The 25,695-nt window shown below is 36.9% G+C and overlaps 1 protein-coding gene across 1 annotated transcript in view; it reads right to left on the reverse strand.

Moving 5' to 3' along the window:
- Positions 1 to 25,695, reverse strand: part of Serpini1 (serpin family I member 1) — an 86,652-nt gene that overhangs the window by 16,412 nt on the left and 44,545 nt on the right. The window contains exons 2-6 of the mRNA XM_052180348.1: positions 14,942 to 15,209; positions 13,569 to 13,799; positions 11,501 to 11,695; positions 8,925 to 9,129; positions 4,284 to 4,381 (exon numbers count right to left, since the gene is read on the reverse strand). Of these exons, the coding sequence (XP_052036308.1) occupies positions 4,284 to 4,381; positions 8,925 to 9,129; positions 11,501 to 11,695; positions 13,569 to 13,799; positions 14,942 to 15,191 (979 nt within the window). The 5' untranslated portion in view covers positions 15,192 to 15,209. The remainder of the gene's footprint in view (positions 1 to 4,283; positions 4,382 to 8,924; positions 9,130 to 11,500; positions 11,696 to 13,568; positions 13,800 to 14,941; positions 15,210 to 25,695) is intronic.

Raw genomic sequence — 25,695 nt, forward strand, 5'->3', positions numbered from 1 at the left:
AACCATGGGACTGAGCAAAAGGTCTCCAATGGAGAAGCTAGAGAAAGGACCCAAGGAGCCAAAAGAGCTGTCAGCCCCATTGGAGAAACAACATTATTAAATGTAGACACAAACAAACCTAATAACCCAATTAAAAAATGAGGTACAGACTTAACAGGGAATTTTTACCAGGAATCTCAAATGGCTGAGAAGCACTTAAAGAAATGTTCAACATCCTTAGTCATCGGGGAAATGCAAATCAAAAGGATCCTGGGATACCATCCTACACCAGTCAGAATGGCTACTGTCAAAACTCAAGTGCACATGCTGTTGAGGATACGAAGCAAGGGGAACATTCTTTCATTGCTGGTGGGAGTGAAAATTTCTACAACCACTTAGAAATCAATCTTGCCATTTGTCAAAAAACTGGGAATAGTTCTATCTGAAGACCTAGCTATACCACTCTGGGGCATATACCCAAAAGATGCTACACCATATCACAACAATGTGTACTCTACTATGTTTATAGTAGCTTTATTCATAATTTCCAGAAACTGGAAACAACCTAGATGTCCCTCAACCAAACTATGGATACAGAAAATGTGGTTCATTTACACAATGAAATACTTCTCAGCTATTAAAAGCAAGGACATCATGAATTTTGCAGGCTAATGGATGAGCCTTAAGAATATAATCCTGAGAGAGGCAACCAGATCTGTAAGGACATGCATGGTATGTACATCTTACAAATGGATATTAGCAATAAGGAACAGGATACCCATACTGCAATCCATAGACCCAAAAAGGTTAAACAAGAAGGAAAGCCCAAGTAGGGATGCTTGAATCTCACTTAGAAGAAGGAATAAAATAGTCATAGGAGGCAGATGGAGGGAGGGAACTGGGTGGATGAGGTGATGGGAAGGGAAGGGAACTATGGGAATTCAGTATCAGGTGTGGGGAGAGACAGGAGGGAAGACCAGAGGCCCAGGAGAATGAATATACATCTGTAGCTGGTGGGAATTAGGGAGATAAGGGGCATCTCTAGGACTTGCAAGAGACCTGGGATGGGGGAGGGTCCCCCAGTAGTCTATGGGCAAGACTTTACCTGAGGCTCCTTGTAGTGGGAATACAGAAGCTGAAGTACCTACTTCCTGTTGCCAGGTAGGACCCCAAGAGGAGGGATAAGGACACCAACCCACCCACAAAATGTTCAACCCAAAATTTGTTCTGTCTACAAGAAATATAGGAACAAAGATGTAGCAGAGACTGTCCAACCAATATCTGCCCAAACTTGAGAACCATTACATGGGCAAGCACAATTCCTGACACTATTAATAATATCTGCTATGCTTGCAGACAGGAGCCTAGTATATGTATCCTCTGAGAGATTTCACCCAGAAGCTGCCTGACACAGATGCAGAGACCCATAGTCAAAACAGTGGACAGAGCTAAGGGAATCTTATAAAAGAGTTGGGAGAATGGCTGAGGGTCCCATAGGGGATAAAAACTCCATAGGAAGGCCACAAAGTCACATAACCTGGATCCTTGGGGGCACTCAGAGACTGAACCACCAACCAAAAAGATCATATACAGGATGGACCCAGGACTGTGGCACAGGATGGACCCAGGACTATGGCACATTTGTAACAGACATGTAGTTCTGTTCTCATGTGAGTCCCCAACAACTGGAGTGGAGGCTGCTCTAAATCTCCTGCCTACCTGTAGTTCTTGTTCCTCTGATTGGTTGCCTTGTCTGGCCTCAGTGGGAGAGGATACACCCAGCCCTGAAGAGAAGGGGCCTTCACCTTCTCAGAGGAAAAGAGGATGGGGTTTGGGGGAGGCTTGTGAAGGGGGGACTAGGAGGAAGAGGACAGCAATTGGAATATAAAGTTAATAAATAAATTGATTAATGGAAAAATGTCATATATTTAATGTAGATTACAATCTTACATTTAAAAAGAAAAAGAAGCAGAAGAATTATAGAATCCCTACCCATCAAGGTTTTCCTATTATTTGGAGATATGAAAAATTGGTCACCTACAAAGGATGTGAACTATGTAGAGGAGACATGTGGTATCCAAATAATCAAAGCCAAGAAACCACACTAAAATTAGAAAAGGCCGAGTCAAACAAGTGAATGGTGTGTGGGTTAATGAAGCTGGGAGGGAAATGAAGAGGAAGGAGAAAAAGAGAGTGGGGTAACAGGAGAGAAAGGGAGAAAGCAGGAATAACTGGAGTGGCTGGCATGCTACTGTATTACCGAACTAGTCATTTTAACAGTCAAAGAATTCTCACTGCATATTGTGAGAGGTTTGCTTCAGAGACATTCAAGCAACCCAAAGCCTAAACAGCATGGTGTTCAGGATGACTAGTGCTGGTTTGGTTGCTAGCTGGCTTCCCAAGACCTGTGGTGTATAAGATGCATCCTAACGGCCTGGATTCCTTCTTCTCTCAACCCGCTTTAGCCTCAGCCAACACTTACTCTGTTCCAATACTATCTAATAGGCTTGATCAAAGGACTAGATATTTTGCATACAGACGATTATAAACTCTCTAGAATATTTTAGTTTTATTCTAAATCTATAAACTATCCTAACAAACAGTTATGGTTTACATATCTGTCATAATAAGAGCAACAAAATATTTCCTTATTAACCTAAACATGTCTAAAATTATAAGTCACATTGACCACAGTGATTGACTTGCCTTAGCAGAGCTAATCTCTCAGGGGTAGCAGGTGTTATATTTGGGTAATATATCTGCCTGGATGCTTGGGAGACAGTGTGGAATCACAGTTAAAAAAAAAAAGCAGAATGTAATTATCCAGTGGGAACTCAGCCAGTAGAGTAAGATAAATGTTCTAAATTTACAAGGAAGGCAGCATTAGGATTTTATGCTATGCTTCAGCTATGAATATATTCCTGACTCAGGTACAAAGATAGCATATGATTGTTTTAATCTCCTCTAGTCTGGCCCTCCAAACTATGCCAATGAGATGCTTACAGCTCTAGGAATTGGGACATGAACCCTGATAACATTTACTAGAGGAAAACAGATCTGTCTTGTGTAGACACGTATCTATACTTTATAATCATTCTACTCTTAGAGAATGTCTGTTGGTGCTCAGGGTGTCACACTCCCTGAATGAGAAGTAGAAGTTACATTGCCAAATATATCAGAAGTATATGAGATCATTGCTAGAGGCTGACTGATGCTTAAAGAAAATTCTTGGAGTGTAAGTGTTAGGATTTTTTTTAACCCTATGTTCATCCTCCCCCTCTGTCTCCCTGTCTCTTTCTGTCTCTCCCTGTCCTCCCTGTGTCTCTCTGTCTCTGTCTCTCCCCACTCTTTCCCCAAACAATAACCTGAGTAGGCAAATTCTGAAATGGAGAATATACTTCCAGAATTCAGCAGAGGCATAGAACCTGTGATCTCATGCAGATGGCTTATTTAGGAGAGTAAAATTAAATTATTTCCTTAACACAGGAATTGATAAGGAGATCCCACAGCCTCACACTTTAGTTGGAGTACTACTCGGTTTAACGACATTGCCTCTACAGAGTCCTTACAAGTTTATTTTCTCTCATCTCTCCATATATTTGTCTTCTCTTATCAAAAAACCTGGATATTGTATTTCTATTGTAAGAAAAAATTAGAAAATCATAATTATATAATCTTATTTATTTAGACTTAAGCTTATTGTTGCCTTCATCAGGGGAAACTTTATGTTAATCACTTAAAACTATATCCAGTGTTATATAATGATCATAAATGCTTTAATGTCACCAACATTTTAGCTTTATTCTATAATTTAACAAGGTATTTTTTTATTTTCCAGTATACTTTACAATTATTTTTTAAAAAGACTATTATTTTCCTGAAGACTTAGGAAAAATTTTAGAACTCACTGGGTAGTTCTTCTGTTTAAAAGAATCTTTGGTCTGTTTCTCACAAGAGGTATTAATTCATCTTTCCTATATAACTTATTCTATTAAGATATATTCATCTATTCAATTAGCACATTCACTGATTATCTACTCTGTAAGATTTTGTATCAGACAAGAGGAAGAATATGAAGATGTATGAACAAAGTGCTCTGGAAAGCAATCTACTAAAATGGTTCACGCCAGGATATATGAAATGCTATAGTTGTATCTACAGCTTATATAAATAAAGATGCCTTTTGCTTCATTTATTTGATAAGTAATAATTATATATAAAAACTCACAAGAAGTGATTGACAGACCATCATTATTTTGAAGAGCTTGTTATGAATAACATTTTAATTGATATTCATTACTTACCTGACATGGCAGTCAAATTTGCATCTTTGATGAAAATTTCAGTGACCCCAAGGGCTTTCAAGATGTCTTTTAAATCAATTTCCTGTTCCACAGTGAACCTGGAGAAGATATGGGAAGAAACTATTTAGTTCCACCAGCATCTGACCTGGAACAAGGATATATACTTAGCATGTTGATGACAAAAGTGTATTTTGCACTTCATAAATTATGCAAAAACTGACTTCTGATTGAAAGAGGCATGTGATTGTGCTTATAAAAACTGGGAGTCACAATTGGAAAAGATTAGTTCTTCCTTTGCAAGGGGGTACCAATTCCTCAGATAGCTTGTTGGATAGGTGTGGGAGCCTATGCCTACTCTCCCCCTCAAGCATGGGACTCCTCTGCATTAGACATATGCATGTTATCATCAACACTAAAGAAACTTGAATTCAATGGTATTCTGTCTAATTTGTTGCTTGGAAGTTTGGGTTTGTTTGTTGTTGTTGTTGTTGTTGTTTTTGTTTTTTGTTTTTTGTTTTTTTTTTTCCTTATTAGGCTCTGGCTTATATATTTTAATTTCTCTGGTTTCCGGGGGGAGGTGAGAGAGAAAGGAACAGGAGATTCTTAGTTTTGTTGGTGTGATTTTTAGAGAGGGTGGAGTTGTGTGGATGGAGGGATGAGGAGAGTCTAGGAAGAATTGGGGGAGGAGAAAGCATGATCAGAATATATTATAAATCTACTGTTTTCAATAAAAGAGAGGAGTGATCAGAGAGAGTGAGATACCACGACAGGATTTAAATTCACTAGCAGAAAAAATATTTGCTATGGACACACAACTGTAATACAAAGGATTGTTGTGGTTGGTATCATTAAGTCCTCTGTAAAGGCCATAAATGGGGACTGGTGAGGTGGCTCAGTGGGTAAAGGCACTAGACACCAAGCCCGATGCCCCTTCCCCCCCTCTACATATACAAACACTTTTAAAAATCCTACAATCAGTAATTTTCAAAGTATTGTGATGCAGTAAGTAGTATTCATGATATTTCAAGCTGATAACGACTAACTGCAAATTTACTCCCCCTTTCCCTCCTATGTGGTCTATTGATACTGCCTCTCCATCTCTCACCTAACATGGACAGTTTTTAAAAAGTGTCAAATTTAACTGTACAAGTACTAAAATAAGCACTTCAAATCCATGGAACCTCTCACTATAAAAAACAATCATCATTGTGGTTATACTTAACTCTGGCATATAAATAAGCATATTTTCATGATGTCATCACAAAAAGTATTAATCAGTAGAAATTACATAAATATGTGTCCAATGCTGTAAGATTTTATAATTACAGATGAACTTTTGAAAACAAAAAATGTTTTTTTTATTTTTCAAAAGGTTTGAATTTTTATACACATCTTTGTAAAAACAAATACAACAATTATCATAGCCATAAATAGAATCTTAACTTTATATAAATTGTTTCTTTGGTTAAAATACCATCTCTCCCTAAACCAATGAATCATATTATTAGTCATTCTGGTAAGAGACATGGAATGAACGCACTTGTACTTTTTAATTTAATAAATGAAAACATGTTTAATACTTTAAAAGCAAAACAAAAGAATATGTCAGGAAGAAATGTTTTTCTGTTTCTGATGTGGCCTTTTGCTAAGTATATATGCTGCCTATAAATTTTAGGCAACAATCTACGTCTTTAATGAGACAAGTAAAACCGCCCATTATTTTAGTCTAGTTTCTGACATTGTAAGAACTAGAAGGAAATAACTATTGAAATAATGCTCAGATATGAAGAAGAATTACTTGGAAAAGTAATTTTGGCAGGTTAATGTTTCCAAAAAAACTCTCAGATATAAGTATCTATTTATCAAAAACACTAATCCAAATACTGAAATTTACTATAGTTTTACTTTAAATTAGACTTCTACTGATTATTTATACCATACTATGAACATTTATTGTAAAAACATGATTGTTCAGATTTACTTTATTTTAATGTTTGAAATATATGGAATACAAAAGCCCGTATCAATGCAAAGGTGTATACTATATAGTTTTTTCTATGATTTTTGTTCAACATTAATGAAAAACTGTTAATAATCTTCAGTCATCTGTTCCTGTTTTTTTTTCCCTTACAAGCAACTGAAAATAGTGTTTGCCTCTCTCCTCTTAGTACAGACTATTAGAATATGTATTGCTATCAACCCCTTAAACACATTTTACATATCATGTCCTGTTTTTTTATCATGATGCCATACAAACCTAGAACAAAGGATTGTTTTCTATAGGCTAAAATAAAAAAATCAAAGGATATATATATACATACATATATATATATATCTTCTTTGATTTATATATCAACCTAAGTCACTTGCTCTAAATTAATGGTGGAAAAATAAGGATAGCAGCTGACTACAGTTTTCTACATTCTCTATAAATCTCTGGCCTCAAACTTAATATGAAGCTGAAGAAGACTTTGAACTTCTGATGCCCTAGGTCCGCCTCTGGAATTCTGGGTGTAAAAGTGTGTGCCACCATGCCCAGCCTATGCAATACAAGTAATAGATCCCAAAGCTTCGGGAATGCTAAGCAAGCACTCTGTCATCCAAGCCACGCCACATCCTTCCTCTCTACAGCCTTTACCAATGGTTGGTGTTTCAAACTGTCCATATAAACTCTAGTATGAATGAAATTGAAAGTACCTGTCTGGTAGGACAGGAACATAGGTATAAAACTGAAGGTTACATATTTACAATAATACCTCCACATGACAACATGAAATATTAACCTAATCCTTGGGGAAGCCTTGAATCCAGCTGTTAGATGCATCTTTACCTTTGCTCACATAGTGCTCAGAAGCCACCACCTTCATCAAATGCTAATTCTACGGAATGTGGAGAAGCTTTGCCATTGATTGCTAGAACATATACCGGCTTCAACACAGTCACTCTGTTACAAAAGAAAAACTAAATTTATCTTAGTTAGCTATTTACGCTTCTAATCTGAGCACTACCCATAGAGAGGGCAAGTTTATAAAACTCCTGAAGAAATGGACACATGGTAATTAGCTGAGCCTAATTTAGTAACAGGCATTAGTAAGAAAGAGCAAGTGAGCTAAACTGCTTCATAATTGAAGAATAAGTCTTAGAAAATGAAAATTTAATTTTCTTCTGCTACCATATTCTATTTCTCAGTGGGCATAACCTGGAGGACCCATTTTCTAGGGAATGTGGATGAGTTAGAATTTATAATATTTCTTAAGTGCTCATTGAGAATTCTGCTAAAATACCCCTGAGTGACTTTATATCTTCATAGAACTTATGGGAACACTATACTGAGCTTATGGAATTTAATAATGGAAGCATTAACACTGTATTGAATTTGTTGTATTATTTATGAATTTCCTATGGGAAAGACATTTAAATTCACACAAAAAAATCACTGGATGAGTTTTAACATGGGTTACACTGTTTATGATTTTATGCCTTAGACAATATTTTAGATCCAATTATTAATATTTGTAATTAAATATCACAGCTTAAAATATCTTACTTTATAAGTATATAAATCAATTTTCATATTTTAACAAAATATAAGACTTTATACATGTGTATATATATACATATAGTTTTCATATTCAGCCTTCATATACATATTCACATATGTATTTCATTCACAAAGGCAAACCATCAACTATGTTTTTGACAAAAAATTTAAATATTAACTCCTAAAATTGGAATGCATATGAATTAATAAAATTTAATAATCTAGATGTGTTAATTTATTCACCATCATTTAGTATTTATAGAAACTTGTATCTGAATAATGTTTAATATAAAATGAGTCCTAGAGCTGTACAGTTGTGTACACAGAAACACACACACATATTTTATATGTTATTAATGGGTGTATCTTGTTCTCTAGCTTCAATTATTCATCATGCTTGTGAACACATAGTCCATGAATGGCTTCCTGGGAGGTCTAATGTCACAGCTGACTGTTATGTCTATAAACAATACCTGGAGAAGACCGCTGCATGTCAGTGCAGGAATATAAATGGACACCTGGACATGGAAAAGCAATCATACATGTGACATAGCTACCAGGAAATGGAAATAACATGCTATTAAATTTGGATGTGCTGAGAGGCCTGAGTTGGAGTCAAGAAGAGAACAGTAGTCACCGTAGTAAACCCATGCATATATCTTACTCTTTTGCCACAGGGAGGATTTTGAGTAGATTTGTTTCTTGCTTATACATGAGTATATCAGTACCTACTACTGTGGCTTGTTGGGAAATGCTTCCAATAATGGCAGAGGTTTCCTTCCCAGCTATAATCAGCTTCATAAATATACAGCATTTAGTGCTGACAAATCAGAGAGTAGATGCCCATCCCTGGGTAGGGTCATGTCTGTATTAATGAATATTAAAGAGGAGGAGAAGGAGGAAGAGAAGGAAGAGGAGGAAGAATGAAGGAAGAGAGAGAAGATAGGGAAGAGGAAGAAATGGAGGAGGAACATATGGAGGGGAGGAGATGAAGGAGAGATGGGAGGAGGAGAAAAGAAGAGAATGGATTCAAAAGCATTTGCAGGAGATTTTCTGGACCACAGCAGTGTGTATGCCGAGGGCCACACGGGACCTCTCACCTGGGCAAGTACACTTCCACCTTTTGTTTCTTCACAGAGTTTGCCCATTCTTCAATCAGCTGTGCTTTGAGCAGAGGCTCCAGTGTGGCTAGTGGGACTTCCTGTCTGGACAGTACCAGCATCATGCTAATCTCGTCTCCCTCATAGGGTATCTCAAGGACTTGGTAGATGCCACCAGCCTCATTGGATCCATCACTAAATTCCCCTAAAAAGTAAAAATAAAAAAATAAAAGCTTTAATACTCATATCAAAGTATTCAGAAAATGATTTCAGTTTTTAAAGTCTTCACTTAAAAAGAATGTTGGGTTCTGGAGAAACACTCAGTAGCTAAGACTCATGCAAAGAACCTGGGTCTCAACACCCATACAGTAGCTCGCATCCATATATAACATCATGTCCAGGATATACTGGTCTCTCTTCTGGCTGCTTCCACAAGGAGCTCACATGCTACACATATGCATACATATATGCAAGAAAAGCAACAGTACATGTAATTAATTCTTTTTAAAAGAAGAAGAAATACTATTTAGAAAATAGGAAATTTAGACATCCAAAGTGAAATGATTTATTTGAAAATAGGCCTTCAAAGTAAATTAATCCTCACCTCCAAAAAATGTATTTAATTTGAATTCCCAGAATTATCTCATGTTTTCCTGTTCTCTAGACTGGTTTTTAGTTTTAAGTAAGATAGTTCAATTTAGCGCAGTGAAAACTCTGGTTCTAAAATAAATCCCAGGCTTCATGTTGGATGCACCCAACAAAGAAATTTACCCATATTCTCTTGATTTTTAAGAAATCAATACATAATGTTGTACTTTATTGTCACCACAATTGCAAGATTTAAGGTTGATATTGCCAGCTAAAAAAAAGTCTAAGCATTGCACACTGCATACCAAGTATATTTGCAACCAAACAACTCTCAAAGTCAGCAATTAATAAGTGCGGTGTTTTATTTTGTGTCCCATAAATGCAGCTGAATTTCTCGTGAATGTGTGCATATACACACAGACACACACAGGGAGAATCTTTAGAACACAACCTTCTGCCATTATTTTAAATTTTCTCTATCATCAAAGCTAAGAATAATATTTCTGTCATGAATATGTTCCCAAGTATCTTAGTTGAGAACAATCTTGGTTTTCATATAAATGATATTTTCCCATTTTGACTATTAGTTAGAACTGTTAGTTCTAACACATATTCAGTTATAAGTACATCTCTGCTAATGACTTAGCTAATTACTGTAATTCAAGAGGAAATGATACCTTAAACTTTTGAATAGTCCAAAGAAATTCAGTGAACATAATGTCAAAGAAAATGACTTGCATCATGAAGTACAGTTCTTTCAGTCCAAAAAGAAAAAAAAAAAAAAGTCGAAAAAACAAAGATCCAACAAACCAAGCAAACAACCCTACAAATCTGAGATTTAAAGTGATTTAAGATTCATTTAAACATTTTGTGTTTATGTCTATGGGCCTGGTTGTATGTAAGTGAAGTGCAGGTGTCCAGGTGCTCATGAATATGAGAAGGCATCAGAACCCTGGACCTGGAGCCACAGGCAGTCGTGAGCTGTTAAAAGAGGATTGAATCTGAGTCTGCTACAATAGCAGCAAGTGATTTTAATTGATGAACTATTTCTCTGGGCTCTGATATTTAATTTTATAAGAAAGAGCTTTCAAAGGCCTGGCTAGATAATAAAGTGGGTAAAGGCAGGTGACCCTGGTGTCAAGCCAAATGACCTTATTATGGTTCCAGGACACATTTGGTGGGAGACAAAAATCAACTCACTTCAATTGTCCTCTCTCCTCCATGTATGTGCCACGATACACAAGTTTGCAAACAAACAAGCACATTTTTAAAATGAAAAATATGCAATAAGAATTTTTAAAACTAAATCAGGTTCTGGGTGGACCAGATGGCCAAAGCTCGTCCCAAAGTTAATGGTTATATGTAGTAAACTAGGATGTGGTCAGCCAACATCAGAACATTTTACATACATGTGGACATACATGTGTGCACGTGTACCTCTGTGTGTGTGTGTGTGTGTGTGTGTGTGTGTGTGTGTACGTACAAAGCATGTACTTGCCTTCTTCACTTAATACAACATCTCGAATAATCTCACTATTCTGTATGCCAGACTACTTATACCATGAGTTTGCAGGGAGCCTCCTGTGTCTTTCTCCTATGTCAAGATATATATGCACACTGGGATTATAGATACACAACATAGGGTGGAGATTTGTTTGGGTTCTGAGAATCCAAATGCACATCTTCGTGCTTGCATTTCAAATGCTTTACCCATGGATACATTTTGCCAACCCAGTATCAGATAACGGTAGATGAGTAAAGCCACTTGGAAAGTGTGATGAAATGTATAAATTAAAGAAGTCTGTTGGAAAAATGTCAATACCCATAATATTTGGCCATGCTGTAATGGCAAGCCTTTGGAAATATAGCCAAGTAAATCAAACTATAGCCCAAATTATATCCACAAGGAGTTGGAGCAAGAAATATTTCACATTTCTAAAAGTTTTGTTGATATATGACAAGAATTAAAAAATTATCAAATGTCTTACCATAATAAAATTCTCCTTGTTGGTACATCATTGGAATCTGTACTTCACTTTCATCATCTTTTGTGAAGGAGAAAGTTCTGGTATTTTCAGGTCTAAACTGAGATTTCCAGTTCCCTTTGAAATATACTGCATTGATGAGGGCCAAATGAGTGACGGCATCAAAGTCCCCTGGAGACACCAGATCTTTCAACAGACCTTTTTAGGCGAAATAGATGAAAATTCCCATTAAAATGAAAAGTGGAAAGGCTAACAAAAGAATTATCAATACCACCATCTCATAGCGTGGCACCTAAGGATGAAAGATGAATATATAATAGAAATATAAGTATCTTACTCCTAAAGGAAAAGTGCTAGGCATATACATACATAATTACATATCAATAAAGACATCAAAAACAAGAATATGCCTAGTAGTATCCTGACACAAAAATTACCAAGCCACATCTAAAATTAACTTGGCCTTCACAAATTCCTTCGTAAATGGAGTTATTTATATTAAACTATGAATACAGGCAAAGCACAATGATCTTTAAAAGTTTATTTTTAAAGATTAACTCATTTTTATTTTATGTCTATGGGTGTGTCCCTGGATGTATGCCTGCACATCCCATGTGAGACTGGTGCCTCTAGGAATCAGAATAAGGCATCATCATATCCTCTGGAACTAGAGTTATGGATGGGTGTGATACACCACCGGTTGCTGTGAACTCAGGTCTTCTGGACGAGCATCAAGGGCTCTTAACTGCTGAGCCAGTTCTCCAGCCTTCAGTCTGTATTCTTAAACAAGGCACATAAATGTCACTCGGTTCAGACTTCACCCCTTGAATATCGATAATCTTCCTACTGTTTTGACGAGGTGCAAACATACGATTGAAAGCAAACTTAGCTCATGGTAAAATATTTTCTATCACTTCAAATCTTCGTTTTCAAGTCTAATTTGAAAGATAACAGGTTGCTGCTATTTGCTAATAGTGCCCAAAAGAATTGATAGTTGGCATATTTTAATTGAAAGTTAGCATATTTTAATAATGTACTATCTTTCAGGTACATAATTATACTTTTTGAATGCTAGAAATGTTAAAAATCTCTCTTTACATGACAAATTAATCTCATCGTTGAAAAAAGTAAGATCAAATTTATTTAATGTTTTCTTATTTAATCAACCATAGCACTTAAGCAATATTACAATGCTGTATAAATTGTAGGATTTAGGATATCTGATAGGGCTTCTTTGTTTTAATATAAGATTTTAGACTAAAACTATTTGGGGACCTTTGACTTAGGATTTCATGTAATTAAGAGCTATACTAATTTACCTAAAATATTAATGTATTTTAACTCATTTGTTTTAAGTTTTTATATATCATATATACTGTCTATTGTACAAATTACCCACATATTCACCTATATTAATTTTCTCCCACTTTCTCTTCCATTAAACTACTTTAAATTTGTCTCACTTTTTAGATTATTAATTATCTTCCTGGATAATTGGAAAATAAATGATGACATTTTAACCACCTAGAAGTCTTAAAAATATTTGAAATATGAATGAGAGGGGCTGGAGAGATGTCATGGAGTTAAGGGCATTTACTGCTCATACCTAGGGCCCGGGACTGGTTCCCAGCACCCACAGGCTCGCACTCCAGTTGTCAGGGATCTGAGGCCCTCTATTGGACTCCATGAGTATGCATGCATACACTATAGCCTAAATGAATAACATAAATTGGAAATAAAATGAAAATTATGTGCACCAGTTTCTAATTCTTTTTTCCTCTCTACTAGTTTGGGCTACAATGGAGCACTTTTTAGAGTGACTACTATTCACTTCTTAAAATTACCTACTCCCTTTTGTGGCTGTAAAACCAAGGCACATCTTCAAATTTTAACTTCTATTTCTTTCTGGCTGAGAACTTTCCTCCACCAGAGAACACAGATGGAAGATCATCAGAGCTCAAACTCTACTCATGGCCACAGATTTAACCTATGTCATAGACGTGAGGGCACTCACACACCCCGAAGTAGAAGGTGATTAAAACTGAGCTGAATAGAGAAAGAAAGAACATACTGTTGGTGTAATTCTCCACCCACTTATTGATGTAGTTAGCCACAGCCACATTTTGACTGAAGTCCACATGATTGACTTCTGCATTGAAGTACATTTTCATCATGTGCAAGAATTCCTCATTAACATGAAATCCATTTTGCACAAAGAGTGAATTGGCGATTTTCATCACATATTGGCCTTCTTCAGCAGAGACCATATTAGAAAAATCCTTCAGGAAAGAAAATTCTTCACCTGCAAGATGACAAAGGACAAGTTTATCAATGGAAAAGATACAGTGAGGGCCATTCAAAGAACAGGGATGAGAAAAAGCTGCAGGTTTGCTCCTCAGGGAGACATGGCTGGAATCCTCCAGTGCGATTTGCTCAGATTAACTTGGTCCACTTTACCAAGTGATAACCTTTGCTCTCTTTTGTTAGTTTTGCAGTCAGAGCTCAAGCCCCGGCCCCTCACATGCTAGGGGAGCTGAACTGTAGCCTGAGATCCTGCTTTACCTTTCACTGTTATGCTGATAAAGTCTGCAACAATGAAGCAGCATATTTAAGATATTTTCTTTCAAAGCATTTGACTTAATTGCATTCAACTGCTCTTTATCTTTGTGTGTGGGGTGGGGGTGTGGGCTACTGAGAAAATTATATCTAAACTTATCTAGAAAATATTGCCTTATATTTTACTCCTTTTTATTATCATCAGATTATTTAAATATCACAAGTAGAAAATTCACTATTTTTCTTAACTTTCCAATGAATTTGCTTAAATGTACACTAGAAAGAAGCATTAAAGCAGAAATCATACTCGATTTCAAAAGGATATAAATATAGTATATATAATTTTATAATAATGAAATATTTCAAGAAACTTGGATATTATTTAAACAATGAGAATATCGATTATAAGCAAAATGTAATATTTTACAAAATTCATGATGTCTTTCTTTTATAATCCATTTCATTTATTTCATTTATGATTACCTTTTCATTTATTTGTATGATAATTTACAGGGGAAATTACAGAATTACTTTTTGTTTTCTTTAGCATGCATTTATTTGAATGTGTTTTATGTTAATAATGTTGTTTATTTAAATAATGTTATTGAGAAGATAAACATTTAAATAATGTTTTGAGAAGAATATAAATCCTTAGATTTCCTCGAGGTATGGCTGGAGACAGAAATGAATCCTTTATTCTAACACTTCTAATAAGTTAATTTCTTACCTCCAGTTAATATTGTTTGCTTTGGCATAAGGCAGTTATGAATGAATTCACAGTTCAATGATTAAATTAAATAAGTTAAGGCCATAAATAAATGAATAAATAAATAAATAAATAAATAAATAAATAAATAAATAATAAATAGAAGCCAGCCAAGAACTCACCGATCTTCAGGTGTTCATAGCCCATTGAGTGGCGGATTTCTTTCAGAGTAGATCCTTCAGCCCCAAGCTCCATCACTCCCATCCCAAGGGCAATGCTTAGCGGAGAGAAGAGGATGTTTTCGTCTTCCCCGGCGGCTCGAAGGTGGTTATACATATTCACTGACCACTCGGCTATGGTTTCATCTGGGAACGTTGCCCCTGACACCACACTCTGCATCGCCAGCAAGGAGAGCAGTCCAAGGGAAGCCATGATGGAATGGTCTCAAGTCTGGAAGACAATAATTTATGTATTAACAATTTATTGATATTTATACTAATTTATATTACATATTTATACTAATATGTATGTATTAAAAATAGTACTTTGTAGAGTTATTGGATACATTTTTAAGACTTTGTTTAACTTTTAAGAACAATTCAATATTAACTTATTTGCTTAAAAAGGGCCTATTAAGGATTTAAGGATATATTTCTGCCCCCTCCCCCTGTGTGTGTATGTGTGTGTGTGTGTGTGTATGTGTGTGTGTGTGTGTGTAATTGAAAGCAAACATGCTAAACATTTACTCTAAATCCAAGTTAAACCCCTGTCCTAGTTTGCTTTATGTTGCTATGATAAAACATTGACCAAAAACAATTTGTGGAGAAAATGATCTATTTGCCTTTCTTATACTTCTTTTATTTATTTATTTATTTATTTATTTATTTATTTATTTATTTATTATTGGCTATTTTATTCATTTACATTTCAAGTGTTGATCCCCTTCCTGGTTACCCCTCTGAAAATCTCTCATCCTGTCCCCCTCCCCCTGCTTCTATAGGGTGCTCCCCCAACCACACTCCCACCTCACCACCCTGCGCTGGGGCACCAAGCCTCTACAGGACCAAGGGCCTCTCCTCCCACTGATCTTATCCTTCTGACATGTCTTCCTTATGCACTTCAGGCCCACCAGCCTAGTGAAGGCGCTGCATTGAGCACAGTGGACTGGCCCTCCTGCAGCAATCAGAAATCAAGAATATGGAGGACAGACATGCCCACGGGTGAGTTCAATAGACACAATTCTTCAACTGACCCTTCTTGCCACATATGTCTATACAGATAGCTACAGATATACATATGCATATATTCCATGGACTATTTTCCTTTAGAGAATCCTGACTGGAAATAAAGCCTAACATTATCAAATTAATATTTCTGTCTGTTGCTGGCCAGTGCCAGTTTTCTAGAGTTCTCGTACAGACTGACTTGTACTGTGATGAAAGTTCTGAAAGATCTGGTTCTCTCTGTCTCTCTCTCTCTCTGTCTCTCTGTCTCTGTCTCTCTGTCTGTCTCTGTGTCTCTGTCTGTCTGTCTGTCTGTCTGTCTCTGTCTGTCTCTCTCTCTCTCTCTCTCTCTCTCTCTCTCTCTCTCTCTCTCTCTCTCTCTGTCCTCCCACTAAGTCACTATAGGCATCTGGAAAGCAAAACAGTTTATTCAAACAATTAAGTAACTTATTTGTTCTTGATCATTTTTTAAATCCCACATAGAGTGATATTGAACAAACACATTTGGAAAATTGTATTTTAATTAGAGTTGATAGTCTCAATTAATCAAGGAACAGTGAGCACAGGGATCTGACTCCTCAGTGTACTTCCCACAGGCTTTTATCCAGAATACTCTGGATAAAACCGCTCTGAACTGTCATCATGGTGTCTGAGGACACTTTGGCCACTTTCTATAAATCTTTCACATTTGAGAGCTGGATATATGTTTACTTTTTTTCTGGAGAGTCCCAAGGTCCTCTGTATAACCGTCATTTTTGTAATATGGTTTTGTAATACAGTTTAAGATATGCTGTCTCCTGTAGGAAGGCAGACTCGACAGGGTCTCTCACAATCTATAATTAAATGGTAGGGCGACTGGGAGGTAAGGGCGACATCAGCCATGCTCTGTGATTCAGGCAGCACTGAAGCAGATCCAGCAGGCAAGACTCCAGCACTGAGGCACTGAGGCACTGAGGCTCTCCAGCACTGAGGCTCTCCAGCTGCTGGGCTTTCTTGCTTTATTGTATCCCCCTCCCCACCTCCCCCAAAACAGTTGGAGCTTCCTCTTTCTGAATTTGAAAAGAAAATTACAAGGTTCTCTTTTAAAATGAATTGAAGATTTTTCTATTGTTTAATTCATTGGGTGTAATAATCCTTAGTGGATCATAAATCCAAGTCAGATTCAAGAGTTCATGTTGTTTTTACTTTTTTATACTTATTTATTTACTTACTTATTTTGTGTGTCTGTGTGTAGTGGGGACATGCATGTGCTAAAGAAAACAATGTGAAGTTTCTCTCCTTCCACTCTGAGGGTTCTAGGCACAGAACTGAGGTCATCAGGCTTCAACATAAGTACCTTAATTTGATGAATCATCTCAAACCCCCAAAGTCCATCTTTTTAGTCAGTATACTCAACTCTCTGGTATGCCATTTTAATTTCTTCCTTCTGAGAGACTAAACCTGGGCCCAGTGACTTTCATTTAACATTAAGTATTATTGTAAGAACTGAATAGAGATCAAATAAAGTTTAAGTTCCCATGACCTCCCTAGGTACCTGACATCCTGCTTGGCAGAAAGAGATATACCTGGGTAATTGACATCCTGGTTAGCAAGTTGAGACTTGAATGCTAGGCAAGTTGCCTCACCACAGTTGAATAAACTAACAAATAAGAAGAGGATAAATGTACCATAAAGATGCGATCCTAAGGAATTTATCTATCTCCAAATCCTGACTGGAGGAAAAATGTAACTGCAACCTGGCACAGATGTTTGTGATTGTCAAGCTTATAGGACCTGTAACATTCTGGTGCAGGGTCACAGCTCAGTTCCTGAGTCTGTTCTGTAGCCCCAGTTGAATAGTAGGAACTTAATTACAACACATTTTTATCATCTGCATTACCCTGGTATTTGAATTGTGTTGGATCTAAGCAGACACCAACACACAATGGGGGTTGGGGAGATGGCTCAGTGATGGAGAGCTTGTTACTGTCTCCTTGGACCCAACTTCATATGAAGCAGCTCATCATTAACTCTGGTTCTAGATTTGACAGCCATAAGTCTATTACAATGTAGTCACAGCATTGTAATTTACAAGTCAGTATCTCAGGAGATAATTACAATTTCCTTAAATTTTGTAGCTAGTGATCCCATTTTATCGATGAAAATATGGTAACCCAAGAGGTAATGAACTTCCCAATTATCACAGGAGTTCTGGACACAGAATTCCAGCTAAGGTCATCCTTACATGGCCTGGACTCTTAATGTAAGACTCTTTCTGGTTTTGAATAAACAAAGATAGGAGTCTGAGAAAACAGGATTTACTGTGTACTGAATGGACCTAAAAAGCAAGATGCATTCTCTCAGCCTTGGTCTCCATCTGGAAATGAAAATGCTAATCCCATGGTACAAAATTATGAAAGACATAAGTGAAAAAATGTTATGTGAAGTACCCATATTTTAATATACCAGTTACAACAACAGGGGCATTACCATGAAGAAAAAACTGTTTCCATGTTTCTCTCTCTTAAATAAGAGGCTGTAAAAATGAGAATTTATCATTCCTCCGGGCCTAGCTAATATATCTTTGTACATTCATTTAACCAGGAGTATAGAGGTTTATGAAGATATAAAAATATTTTAGTACAGGCTCTTGTCCTTAGGTTCTTCACACATCATGGTGTGAGAATATACACTTGAACACAGGATCTTGATGTTACCTTTTAGAGAATATCAATCCTTTAAAGTCAGGAAAAAGTCAACTGACCCACCAGGAAAATGTGTCACATTAATGACAGCAAATGATATTCCTTGTGTAGGATAATTGGCCATCTCAGATGGCACTGCCCTGGAGTGCAGCAGATAGTTCAGATAAAGAATCGCGGTTTGGCAACCCTGAATTTTGCAAATCTCCATGTCTTTAGAAAGCCATTTTTAACATTACTAATATATCTTCCAGTAACTAGAGGACTCTGGTAATACTCAGCAGGTGTGTTTGTCAGAGAGGTTTCTGGTAAGGCCTTGAGTAGCCAGCTATGGACAGCAAGTTATACTAGGAAATTAGGGACCTGTGGCTTAGATCATGGTAGCGGGTCAGACCATGAAACATTTTTCAACAATCTAGGAAGACCTGCATTTTAGAAGCTTACATACCCAGCCTCAGAAAGAAAGCTTCCAGTGTACAGGCCAAATTTCCTTCGCTCTACTAGTTATGTATTTCTGGGGCTACCTTTTCCTCCCCCCCCCTCCACCTTGGTTATTTAACTTTTGGCTGAAGCAGGATCTCACTTCCCTAATGTACCTTGTGTGTGTGTGTGTGTGTGTGTGTGTGTGTGTGTGTGTGTGTTCCCCCATGTCTCATCAGGCCTTGGTTTCTTCTCTTGGACACACTTCTCCTAACATCCTACAAAATGCTAGGGCCTTACAATTAATCATAAGAACTAATGTATTCTCAGAGATGTTCGAGCGTGCTGCTCCAGTGTGCATTGCTAAGTGCTCCTGTGGGTTTTAAACCTCTTTAACTTGCATGAGCACTTTGGATGCCATCTGGCTCAAACAAAGCCCCTCACTCTATCAAGGACTTTTTTCTTACAATATCAATATTGGGCTCTAGTTTAACTCTTTCCCCTCATATTCTGTGGGTTTTCAACATTTCCATACTGGATCCCATGCATCTCTTGCTATGTTTACTCAAAGGCCACACATGCAGTTACTGTCTTTTGATCCAGGCTCCAGAACTAAAGCAATGAGCACATTTTTCTCTATTTACTACCCTCTTCAATCTAACAGGCTGGTAGTCTCCAACAGCTGTTTGCCAAGTCATTTTCTTGTTTTTACAAAACCTCAGAAGTCCTCTCATGCTTATAGATCAATACCCTAAGTATTTAGTCTTGTGTGTAATCTGTTGCACTCTGACCTTGTATGAATTTGTACACAATAACCTCCTTCATGCTCCCTGCTGCTTTTACCAGACTCCCTTTGGAAACCCAAATCCCAGAAGTACCTCTCTTTCTGCTAGCTTGGGCAGTCCTTTCTGGAACTACCTTAGTAGAGCTCCCCAGGCTGCAATTCTAACCATGACTCAGCCTCTGACCTGAAGCTACACTGTCATGCATAGCTTCTTGGTTTTTCAGTTAGAGTCTCAACAATGTCCTTCTCTGCGTCTATCTATTAAAGGTGATTCCATATATGCAGCGTCTCGTTTAGGGTTTTGAGAGCAGCCACGAAGAGCATTCTTCTTTGTGTACACTAGCCTAATGAGAAGAAGCATTAAATGCATTACACAAAGGAAGTGACAAATCAATGCTTATTGAATTAGTATGGTATAATGCATGAAGGTACACAGTGCTATAGCAGAAGAAACAGCCGGAGAAGCTGCGGTTTCTAAACACAAAGTATTAACTCAATCTGAGCCCAAGGACAGTAGCTCATTTTCATTTTTTTATTCTTTTTGATAAGTGTTTCCTCATTGAATGGGAGGCCACCTTTCCAGTCTGATAAAGTAGTACTGTCACCAACACTGGTATAATGTGACAGCTGGCCACTGGAAGCAGTCAGAACAAGTGTACATCCTTGAGCAATCACCCAAATGCTATTGTGATAACATTACTCTACAGAAGGTCAGGGCCACGAGTATTAATAACCAACATCTCAAGCCAGTAGCTCTCACATGGAACCTTACTTTGTTTGGAGATTTATTAGTTACAACAGACAGAATTAAATGCTCTAATGCAAAAACTTCAAGGGGCTACAGTACTGGAATAAGAGTAGATAGATGCTGTAGTGGTAGAAAAGGTGGAAGAATTCAGCTTTGAATACACTATTAATTTTGCATTTGTCCTCATTACCAGAGGTAAGGTACGCTATATGTAGATGTGACTATATGTGCACACTATATCAAAAACTCAGCATAAAGCACATTAGGGAGCAACATTCTTATAACTGACATATGGAAATCATATATCTAAATGCCAGCACAGTTAAATAGATAGTTTTCTAAAAATCTTCTCAAGTGGCTGAAAAGATAGCTAAAGAGTTAAGAGCCCTTGTTATATTGCAGAAGATATGAGTTCCTTTCCTAGGACCCATCTAGTGGACCTCACAACAACTACCTTCAACTCTAGACCCAGGCCATCTAACACCCTGTTATGGCCTTGAATGCATTTGTATGTGCATGGTACACATACAAAGATGCACACATGTAAACATGAATAAAATATATTTTAAAAAGGAAAAAATTCTCAGGCTTCTGTGATGGCTTAGCAGGTAACTGAGTTTGCTGGAAGCCCGACAACCCCAAAACTCACATGGAGAAGAACAGAACAAACTAAAGCACACAAGCATACTATGACACATCCACACCCCATACACATACACTCCCCATTATGTGCACAAGTAAATGAATAAATAAATGATTAAAAAACAAAAACAAATCCTTTTCTGGTCCCTAACCTAATTAGTGAGACGATTCAACTTATGCATCCTATTGATGTTTTAATAACACAACTATTTCACTTTTTAAAAAAATGATTTTGTTATTGGACATTAAAAAATGCCTAGAATTACTTTTTCCAGAAAAAACAAAGCCTAAAGATAAATACCTAATAAAGAGAGGAGAGGAGAGGCGTGTGAGGGTGACATTTCTCTTTCTTAACCTGAATGGTTTTGTACTCATGAAGTAGCGCATCTTTTTTATTTTGCTTAAAGTTTTAAAACCTTATGATGAACATTTGGAAAAGTGTTTGGAAATGTTTCAATTTTGGTTAATATTTACTCTCTTGATAAAACTTGAGACGAGTTGAAAAATCCAGCTTTTTAGTTTTCTCTTTTAGTAAGAGAAAGGCATACATTGTATCAGCAATGATGATGGGAAAATATACCAAATAATTGGTCCAAGGCAGAAAAATGTCACTACTTGTTTAAAAAAAATAGTGTTCCCTAGCAGAACTGTGACTCAGAAAAATTTGATTTGTACCATGGAGCGTCTTCCGCCTCTTTCATAGTTTTAATTTTTCTGAAATACGGATAAATGCACTAACTCAAAGAATCCAGCCAGTATCCAGGCAAAGAGGCAAGTTTTGACATGGTTGTTCTTTCTGGCTATGTTGAGACTCAGAAAACAATACCCACAAAGGCAGCTCCTTGTATGCTGATCGATCGTCTAAAGGTCTTTAGAGATTAGCAACTGCTCTGGATAACTCTTGTCTACTACCTTAAGCTTCCTCTGCCCAAGAACAAGGCATGCCTTCCACCCCTCCCGGCAATTTCCTACTCCTGTAAAGGAGACAGAAGAATATTTGGATGGACTTTGTCACAAGGTATTTTTTATCTCATGTTCATTCGGCTTTTAAAGGAAAAGCTACTTTCTGGTCATTTATTACTACTCCAAACTGCCTATATTTCCTACCCTCGCCATTGTTGTAAAGAGGGTTTAAGCTTCCTCCATCTTGCCCTTCTTTGAGGTCTCATTTTGCGAGGCTTGCAGGCTATGCACATCAAATGTAGTTATGGATTTTCACCCTTTAAATTCTCCACTGTTTCAGTAAAACTGAATTGTTACACCTGTAGAGAGAAAGTCTGAACTTTCCTACAAAGCAACAACTTGGTCCATTCCTTTTTCTTTTATCCAAACCAAGCAACTCAGCACATCTTTCCATGTGTTCTTCACTTGCAGTTTTCAGTATTATAAAAGCTTGTGTTCCCCTCTCCCCAGGGGATTAAATCAGGCAAAAGTAAAGCTCTTTCAGGCTTATCTCAAAAAAAAGTTGAGCTTGGGAAAATGCCCCATAAATCAAAAGGGAAGATGTAAGGACAGAGTAAGCTTTAAAGATTCAATTTATCAGCATACACTGTGAAAGAAATAGGCCAAGATGCTGACAAGGTGTCTTTTGAATAAAGAACTATATATTTGCTTAAAACATATATTTATATTTTCAGTTCACATGACTCTCTAAGTTGGGGACCTTTGCTCTGAACAGCTTTATGGCTTTTTACATTTTGCAAGACTGACACTGATGCAAATATTCTTGTCCATAAAAATGCACATCACATTTTGGCAGCTGATGACTGCCCTGCAGACAAGACTATCTTTGCATCTGTTAAGTAATGATATTCCAATGAACTTTCTGTCGCTGCTGAGGAACTCAGACCACATACTATACATATTATTATATATATATTATTAATGTAATATTCCTTATAGACATATTATCTTACTTCATAAATTCTCAACTGAATTAGTCATCCCTTGATCTCTCATAATTATCTAAATAAATTATCTAACATACCTTTAGTTACTATTTATATGTGTTAAGATTATAACCTTTAAAAAATAATCTTTAATTGATTCAAAAAATTGTAAAGCTGAAAATTTTCTGCCAAGAACATTTTCTCCATGGTACTATTCAAGAATCTGAGTTTGGAAGAAGTGGAAAATATATCCTTTAAATTTTTACTAAACATCCTTTAGTTACTGATTGCATGAAGACTATGCAATCAGTATATAGTATGAGTGGATATGGCATGAGTACTATATCCACGATGCCTCATAATGATTTGGTAGCACTCTGCACCTGGAAATTGTTGATTACATAGCAACTAGCACTAGTTTAACTTGTTGGATATTTTGCTTTGCATCTGGGAGGAATGTGGGTCCTAGAGCCCAGTCACTTAGGGCCTAACAAATCTAACTATGAAATTGAAAGTTAGATGGGGAGTTTATATGATGTCATAGCTCCCCAGACATGGTCTAGAGAGTGCTTAAGATCTTTTCTGAGTTGCTCTGTATTAACACAAAATTAAATGGAATGAGGGTGAACTTTAACTTAGAAGACTGCCCTTTTTGGCAGTGCCTGTGGCTTCCAAAAGGATTTAAGTTTTACTGGGTTATGGCATTACCTGACCTGTTGGAGATAGGGTCTCTAACCCTCCAAGTCTATTTAGTAACTACAATAATGTTTGGGGAAATTATTTTTTATCTCAAGCAGCTGTTGAAAAAAATCTTTCTTTATAAGAAATTTCAAAAATTAAAAGCTAAAAATACTTAGTTTTTTTAATCTAGAGTAATCCTATAAAAATATGTATGTCTTGTTAATGATAAGGAAGACCAAATTTAAGTGAATATACTGCAATGGAATGGAGAGAGATTGGCAAAGAATAGATGAATATATACTAAACAGAAGAATAAATGTATATATACTAAGAATGTGTGTGTGTGTTTGTGTGTGTGTGTGTGTCTGTCTGTCTGTCTGTCTGTGGTATGCACTCATGTATATGAGTGCGAGAGTATATGAGTGTGTGTGTGTGTGTGTGTGTGTGTGTGTGTGTTTGCAGATGAGTAGAAAACACTGTGAAGAATGGGTAATTTGCCTAAACTGACTGACTTGACAAGATTCTTGTGAAAGACAAACCAGGATGATAAAGTATTGAAGACAGTGAATAAGAAATTTGGTCAGAACCCAATTGCAAAGCTGACCCAGCAGGATTCCTACTAAAACTCGAGTTTTAATCAGATCTGGGAGAGAATCCAATAGCTACTTGAGAAAATGGTTCTGCGAAACTTGACTGAACATGGTCAAGCAGTGAGGTTTTCATTAATATAATTTCATTACATTTATGAGAATTTCATACATGCACACAGTATCTTTTGATCATAATCATCCTGTCATCCTGTAGCTCTTCATAGATCCATGCACATTCCTATCCTCTTCCCAACCTCACATCAATAAAACCAAAAAATTAAAAACCCATTGAGTTCAAGTTTTGCCACTCATACACTCAAGGGTGTGGAGCTATCTACCCACAAGGCCATAATGCCCCTCTCCTCCAAAAGCTATCACACTTCGATAGCTCCTCATCTAGGGACTGGGGGCTCATGAGCTCCTCTCAACTCTATGCTGAATATGGCTGCCATGGAAGCTGTGAGCTCATGAGTGAGTTTAGCACCTTTGTCATGTTCAGAATCAACCTTTTCTCTGTTTCTCTCCAACCTTTGGCTGTTACGATCTTTCTGCCTATTTTTCCTTGATGTTCTCTGGATCTTGGAGCAGGGGTAGGCATAGCTACCCTATTTGTAAGTGAACACTCTACAGTGAAAGAACTTTTAAATTAACTTCAGATTTATGAGGTCATAATTTTCATATGTCAGAACACTAAGTATTACGAACTTGGTATGCTTCAGCCTGCTACACGAGAAAACTTCTTGTGTGTCAACATAAAGACAAGCCAGTTAATATGCTGTATTGCTACCTTACACAAGACTAGAGTTGTGATAATTTTTAATGGCTTTCTAACTCATGAATCTGGACCTAATTCTGCACTGTCAATTCCTCTAAGAAACCTGTTCTCTCAGTTGCACAGGAGGAGTGGGTGACAGAAGAAACTCTGGCTGAGGCAGAGGGACCACCTCAGTTAAGTGCTTCTCTGGTTTTGGTTTTCTTCCTTTCCTTTCCTTTCCTTTCCTTTCCTTTCCTTTCCTTTCCTTCTTTCCTTTCCTTTCCTTTCCTTTCCTTTCCTTTCCTTTCCTTTCCTTTCCTTTCCTTTCCTTTCCTTTCCTTTCCTTTTTTCAGATTACTTGTTTCTAATTTTTCTTTTAAAATGATTTCTTTTATTTATTGAGATATTGATATAATTGCATTATTTCCCCCTATACTCTTGCTCACCTCCAAATCATTGTTTTTTTTCAATTGCTGTTTTATACGCACACACGTATATATACATATATATGTATATATACATGC

This window comes from Apodemus sylvaticus, chromosome 4, assembly GCF_947179515.1.
Source record: "Apodemus sylvaticus chromosome 4, mApoSyl1.1, whole genome shotgun sequence".
In the NCBI taxonomy this organism is placed as follows: Eukaryota; Metazoa; Chordata; class Mammalia; order Rodentia; family Muridae; genus Apodemus; species Apodemus sylvaticus.